Source organism: Arachis ipaensis, chromosome B02 (assembly GCF_000816755.2).
Source record: "Arachis ipaensis cultivar K30076 chromosome B02, Araip1.1, whole genome shotgun sequence".
Taxonomy (NCBI): domain Eukaryota; kingdom Viridiplantae; phylum Streptophyta; class Magnoliopsida; order Fabales; family Fabaceae; genus Arachis; species Arachis ipaensis.
In genome coordinates this window covers 74,153,377-74,160,885 of record NC_029786.2, presented here as the reverse complement: position 1 = coordinate 74,160,885, position 7,509 = coordinate 74,153,377, and the positions used below count along the sequence as shown (strand labels likewise).

The window sequence follows — 7,509 nt, the reverse complement described above, 5'->3', positions numbered from 1 at the left end:
TTTCAAATGTAATCTTAAAATATATGTTAGCTAAATCTTATTAAATATTAAAATATAAATTTTAAAAATTTTAAATCAGAATATATGCAATTTGATTAAATTCATAAAAACTATACTTTTTGAATACTAATGAGTACTTTGATTTATAGATATAAAACACCATCAACAACAATAAAATGAAGTGATTGGTTATATGTATCAAACATACTTGAATCTATTTTATCAATCATATACAAACTCAGTTTATTCATGTTTGAATTTCTTCCATTTCACTCAACTAAAGCGAAATTTTACTGTGCCACTTCAATTTTCTCTTTGAATTTAACTGAGTGTACGGTTTAATTTTCATTAGTTACCAACTGTGGAATATGATCTCACTCTTGTAAATGAAAAATATTTTATAATTAGTCGTATAAATTTTAACCAGAGGTTGGAGCGGTAATACGCTCTAAAATTTTCTCACGCCTTAATTATGTCCTATTTCTGTAATTTAAAATAACCTCTAATTATTTTTGTTTATAATATTTGGTTTATATTTTAAAATTACCTCTAACTAACCTATCATTAAAAAACAGATATAATATATAAAAGTAATTTTGAGAAGTATTATATTAAGCATGATAAGAAAAAATGATACAAATCAAATATAAATTTAAGAATAAAGTATTAAATTGGTCTCTATATTTAAAGTAATCCTATTTTGGTTCTTAATGTTTAAAATATTCTATTTGAATCAAAATAAAGTTTTATTTAGTTTGAATTTAATCCTACCGTGAGATTAAAGTTAAATAATTAATGTCGTATATGAGAGCAGTACAAGAACAAGATCAATAATTTGGAAACTAGTACAAGCTCCAGAGGTACAAAATTAATCGTAAATGCATCAATATATTTATTTACCATCTTCTTAGTTCAATAGAAAAGATTTCATTTAAATTGTAAAAAAAATGATAAATAAATATATTGATACTGGTTGATTTTGTTTCTTTGGATCTTGTACTTGTTCTTCACATTATCGATCTTGTTCTTATATTCTGTTAATTACCTCACGATAGGACTATATTGAAACTAAATGAAACTTTTTTAGATTTAAATAGGATACTTTAAACCTTAAGGACCAACACAAAATTATACCCAAACAAAGAGGACTAATTTAATACTTTATCCTAAATTTAATTATGATGTATAAATTATTATTTAATTATATTTATTTCTTTAGATAACTATTCATACTATCAATATAAAAGACATGTAAAACTAATTTACACTCGCAATCATCCAAAATAAATTCTATGGACATTTCACAGGAGGAACAGCTACCTGCCTACCTCAACGTTTTAAAGATTTTCATATAAAATAAAAAATGTACGAGCAAAAACATGGTTTACTCAAATTTATATCATAAAAAAAAAAAGAAAAAAAGAAAAAACCTATGCTGGAGTCGAATGACTAGCTGATTCGCCACGTGGTCGAAGCTCTCACCACTAAGCTTAAAAAATCGTTTGAATTGTGGGATTCCCTTTCTTCTCTCTCCTACTCTCCACAGTCCACACAAACCAAATAAGAACTCACAGCCACCCATTTTCTCTTCTCAAAGGACGAACAGCAACCTTCACTCTCTCAACTCTCAACTCAACTAGCAGCATAACATACAACAAAGAAACTCTGCTCATAATCCTCAATTCCCAACTCTTTATATTCAACCAATTCCCTCTTTGCTTTGCTTCTCTTCTCTTCTCTTCTCTTCTCTAATTCGAGAAGAGACAGCATTTCTTCTTCTTCTTCTTCTTCTTCTTTTGTACAGTGTTTCATTAACATACAATGGCTTCTTTAGTATCTTCACCATTCACACTACCGAGTTCTAAAACCGACCAACTCTCTGCTATTTCACAGAGACATCTCTTCCTTCATTCTTTCCTTCCAAAGAAGGCAAACTGCCATGGAAACTCATCAAGATCTTCCCTCAGAGTGAAATGTGCTGCAATTGGCAATGGCCTCTTCACACAAACCACACCAGAAGTTCGTAGAATAGTTCCAGACAAGAACAACAACAACCAGAACCTTCCAACGGTTAAGATTGTATATGTGGTTCTTGAAGCTCAGTACCAGTCATCTTTGTCTGCTGCAGTTAGAGCTCTCAACAGCATCAACAAAGATGCTTCCTTTGAGGTTGTTGGTTACTTGGTCGAGGAGCTTCGCGACGAAGCCACTTACAAGACATTCTGCAAGGATTTGGAGGACGCCAATGTCTTCATTGGCTCATTGATCTTTGTGGAGGAACTTGCCCTTAAGGTTAAGGCCTATGCATATCTGCATTAAATACTGTTCGTTATCTTATACTCCTTAAATTTGTGACTAATTTTATCGACCGCTATGTATTTGTGCATAAATATATGTGTTAGTTTATCTCATTTTCAATGTATATTTTGCATTTTATACTGCTGATTTGGTTGCGATTCTTGATGTACAGATAACATGGTGGTTGTTGTATTTATGTATCATACTGTATCATAGTGACAAATACTATATTCTTACGCACCAATGTGTATCCGCCTCCACCACTGTTATCTTAAACTACTTGAATTTCTAACTAATTTTCTTTTAAATCTACTTGTATTCATATTTGTGTGACGGCAGGTTAAGGCTGCTGTGGAGAAAGAAAGGGAGAGGCTTGATGCAGTTCTTGTGTTCCCATCAATGCCTGAGGTGATGAGGCTCAACAAATTAGGCTCGTTCAGCATGTCACAGCTTGGACAATCCAAGAGCCCCTTTTTTCAGCTCTTCAAGAAGAAGAAGACCTCTTCTGCAGGTTTCGCTGACAGCATGTTGAAGCTTGTGAGGACACTGCCAAAGGTTTTGAAGTACTTGCCAAGTGATAAGGCTCAAGATGCTAGGCTCTATATCCTGAGCCTGCAGTTTTGGCTTGGCGGTTCGCCTGATAACTTGCAGAATTTCTTGAAGATGATTTCGGGGTCTTATGTTCCGGCCTTGAAAGGGACAAAGATGGAGTATTCGGAGCCAGTTTTGTACTTGGACACCGGAATTTGGCATCCTTTAGCACCTTGTATGTATGATGATGTTAAGGAGTATTTGAATTGGTATGGAACAAGAAGGGATGCTGATGAGAAGCTTAGGAGTCCGAATGCGCCGGTAATTGGTTTGATTTTGCAGAGGAGCCATATTGTGACTGGAGATGATGGTCATTACGTGGCTGTGATCATGGAGCTGGAGGCCAGAGGGGCCAAGGTTATTCCGATTTTCGCTGGAGGACTTGACTTTTCGGGACCAGTGGAGAGGTTCTTGATTGATCCAATTAGTAAGAAACCGTTTGTGAATTCGGTTGTGTCCCTAACCGGCTTCGCCCTTGTTGGAGGCCCTGCCAGGCAAGACCATCCGAGAGCAGTTGAGGCATTGAGCAAGCTAGATGTTCCTTATATTGTTGCATTGCCATTGGTGTTCCAGACAACAGAAGAGTGGCTGAACAGTACTTTGGGTTTGCACCCAATTCAGGTTGCTCTTCAAGTTGCCTTACCCGAACTAGACGGTGGTATGGAGCCAATAGTTTTTGCTGGCCGAGATCCAAAAACTGGTAATAATACTTTCTCTTTACAGCCTGAATTGTAATGATTCATATGGTGCAGATATCTTTAGGTGTATTTTGGTAGCATATATGACCATTCTTTTAAATGCTTAAACATACCAATTTTATCAGACAAAGTCACAAAAACTATATGTTTGTTAATTCGTTAATTGATGTGTTTTCAGGAAAATCTCACGCTCTTCACAAGAGAGTGGAGCAGCTCTGCACTAGGGCGATCAAGTGGGCTGAACTGAAAAGAAAATCAAAGGTACTTTGCCCTTTTCTGAGTCTTAGGAGTTACATAATAATCTGGTTCAAGTAAAATCTTTATAGAGACTTCAAAGATTTATACCCAAGATATAATTGATAACAACTTTTTGATCTCCTCTTCGTAAATTTGTCCAGCTTGGAAAGATAGTCAACATTTCGATGAATTAGAAAATAATCTGCCAGAGTTTCCATAATTAATATTCACTCAACTGAAGATTACTTTCTAGTAAAATATTTGATGGTGATTTCTTTTGTTTGATACCATAATTACCTAATAATTTTTGCAGCAACAATGAGGTTTAGGCATGTTTAGTAACAACTTATTTTGGGAAGTAATCACTTTCTCTCAAGACCTAAATGATATGGAGTAAAGCAAGGAATAATATTCTTGTTTATTTCTTTCTTAGTATTTTACCATTTTCATACTACTACTTAGGAATTTCTTTAACCTACGAACTTCCATTTCAGTATTTGTATATTAGGTTAACTTTGTAACTATGGTTAAAAAAAAAAAAAACTTAGTCATTGTTCTTTATTTCTTAGGTTCATCTGCTTTTTGAATTTGCAGCAAGTTGTTCTGTTTTCTTACAGCAGTAAGACTAAATATGTTGAAATCGATAAATTTATGTGTTCGTTCAGGAAGAGAAGAGACTAGCAATTACTGTCTTTAGTTTCCCACCAGACAAAGGAAATGTAGGAACTGCTGCCTACCTGAATGTCTTTGCCTCCATATTCTCTGTTCTCAAAGATCTTGAGTATGATGGTTACAATGTTGAGGGACTTCCGGAGACTCCAGAAGCCTTGATCGAAGAAGTAATACATGACAAAGAAGCTCAATTCAGCAGCCCTAATCTGAACATTGCTTACAAAATGAGTGTCCGGGAATACCAAAAACTTACTCCCTACGCCACAGCACTAGAAGAAAACTGGGGAAAACCACCGGGGAATCTGAATGCGGATGGAGAGAACCTGTTGGTATATGGTAAACAATATGGTAATGTTTTCATAGGTGTTCAGCCCACCTTTGGTTATGAAGGCGATCCTATGCGGTTGCTTTTCTCTAAATCTGCTAGCCCACATCATGGATTTGCAGCCTATTACTCTTTCGTCGAGAAAATATTCAAAGCCGATGCTGTCCTTCACTTCGGGACACATGGTTCACTTGAATTCATGCCTGGAAAGCAGGTTGGGATGAGTGATGTATGTTACCCAGACAGTCTCATTGGCAATATTCCCAATGTCTATTACTATGCTGCAAACAATCCTTCTGAAGCCACCATAGCAAAACGTAGGAGTTATGCCAACACCATTAGCTATCTCACTCCTCCGGCAGAAAATGCAGGACTCTACAAAGGTCTGAAGCAACTAAGTGAACTCATTTCGTCGTACCAGTCTCTCAAGGACACTGGCCGTGGGCCACAAATTGTCAGTTCAATTATCAGCACAGCCAAACAATGCAATCTTGACAAGGATGTCGCCCTGCCGGACGAGGGCGAAGAGCTCCCAGCTAAAGAGAGAGACCTTGTAGTTGGAAAGGTGTATTCTAAGATCATGGAGATCGAGTCTCGCCTTTTGCCATGTGGGCTGCATGTCATTGGTGAGCCCCCATCAGCCTTGGAAGCAGTTGCTACTCTGGTGAATATTGCTGCTCTTGACCGTCCTGAAGATGGCATTTCTTCACTCCCATCTATACTAGCTGAGACTGTGGGAAGAAACATAGAGGAAGTTTATAGAGGGAGCGACAAAGGAATACTGAAGGACGTGGAGCTCCTTCGGCAAATAACCGAAGCGTCCCGTGGAGCAATTACTTCCTTTGTGGAGAAAACAACTAATAAGAAGGGTCAAGTTGTTGATGTATCAAATAAACTTACCTCAATCCTTGGGTTCGGCATAAATGAGCCATGGATTCAGTACTTGTCAAACACCAAATTCTACCGTGCTGATAGGGAAAAACTCAGAACATTGTTCGAGTTTTTGGGGGAGTGTCTGAAGTTGGTTGTGGCTGACAATGAATTGGGAAGTTTGAAACAAGCTTTGGAGGGTAAATACGTCGAGCCAGGACCCGGTGGTGATCCAATTAGAAATCCTAAAGTTCTGCCAACTGGAAAGAACATTCATGCGCTCGACCCACAAGCTATTCCTACTACTGCAGCAATGCAGAGTGCTAAAATAGTAGTAGACAGATTGATTGAGAGGCAGAAGGTTGATAATGGAGGGAAGTATCCTGAAACTATTGCACTTGTATTATGGGGAACAGACAATATCAAAACATATGGTGAATCCCTGGCTCAGGTCTTGTGGATGATTGGTGTGAGACCAGTGGCCGATACTTTCGGAAGGGTCAACCGTGTGGAACCTGTCAGTCTTGAAGAGCTTGGAAGGCCTAGGATTGATGTCGTCGTTAATTGCTCGGGAGTGTTCAGAGACCTTTTCATCAATCAGGTATTAACCATCTTACTCTGGATAAATTTAGTCCCCTTTGTATTCCAAAACTGATTAGGATATTCCTTTGCATCTTTCTCAGATGAATCTTCTGGATAGAGCAGTGAAGATGGTCGCCGAGTTAGACGAACCAGCCGAGCAGAACTTTGTAAGGAAGCATGCATTGGAGCAAGCTCAATCCCTCGGGATTGATGTTCGGGAAGCTGCAACAAGGATCTTCTCCAACGCCTCAGGGTCATACTCTTCAAACATTAACCTGGCTGTGGAGAACTCCTCATGGAATGATGAGAAGCAGCTTCAGGACATGTACCTTAGCCGAAAGTCTTTCGCATTCGACTGTGATGCTCCCGGTGCAGGCATGATGGAAAAGAGAAAAGTGTTCGAGATGGCTCTGAGCACAGCAGACGCCACATTCCAAAACCTTGACTCATCAGAAATCTCCCTCACTGATGTCAGCCATTACTTTGACTCGGACCCAACTAACTTGGTTCAAAATCTAAGGAAAGATGGGAAGAAGCCAAGTGCTTACATTGCTGACACCACCACAGCCAATGCGCAGGTAAATGTTGCTATGCTCTCTTGATTATGGTGTGAAACGTAAACACAACAATTTTAGATAGAAATACTAATACAACAATATGCACAAGTATTAAATTTCTATATACCTTAATCAAGTATCTATAAATAATATCCTACTAAGCATCATCTAGATATGACAATTTTTGCCAAGTTATTGATTGAATAATGAATAGAATGAATCTTATATTTTAGTTAAAATATATGTTGAAATACAAAATACACATCGAAACAATATATGTATTTATACACAAATACATGGTGGCTAATTTTTTGTGCCCACATAACATTTTTAAAAAGAAATGCTAGGTAACCACCTTTTTTTTAGCTAACATAAGCCTACCTTTTTAAAACTATTTTGTTTATATTAAATTTTAGATTCTGAATCTTAAATTATTAAATTTGGCTAATGTTGACTAACTAAAAATTGGTGCCTGTACTTTCTGTTTTGAAAAAAAAAATGTCTAAAGCAGTATCCAATGCATATGTGAGTAAAACTGGAGTGTTTGTGCATCATATTCTTCACATGAATCACTTATTTCAATGCTTCGTTTTGACCACTTAAGAATTATTCACAAAACACACACTGATCTGATGAGAAATTCCTTTCCAGGTGCGGACCCTTGCTGAGACGGTTCGAC

General features: G+C 37.2%; 1 protein-coding gene and 1 long non-coding RNA gene across 2 annotated transcripts in view; one reads left to right on the top strand and one right to left on the bottom strand.

The window, feature by feature from the left end:
- Nucleotides 1,775-7,509, top strand: part of LOC107625452 (magnesium-chelatase subunit ChlH, chloroplastic) — a gene marked incomplete at its 5' end in the record, with an annotated part of 6,535 nt that continues 800 nt past the window's right edge. Inside the window, 6 exon segments of the mRNA XM_016328085.1 lie at nucleotides 1,775-2,292; nucleotides 2,638-3,589; nucleotides 3,766-3,848; nucleotides 4,490-6,292; nucleotides 6,375-6,851; nucleotides 7,482-7,509. Of these exon segments, the coding sequence (XP_016183571.1) occupies nucleotides 1,822-2,292; nucleotides 2,638-3,589; nucleotides 3,766-3,848; nucleotides 4,490-6,292; nucleotides 6,375-6,851; nucleotides 7,482-7,509 (3,814 nt within the window).
- On the bottom strand, nucleotides 7,018-7,509 carry LOC110268887. Its single transcript, XR_002357602.1, has 2 exons — nucleotides 7,450-7,509; nucleotides 7,018-7,414 (listed from the first exon to the last, which is right to left on the bottom strand). It is a non-coding gene; the product is annotated as an uncharacterized LOC110268887 (long non-coding RNA).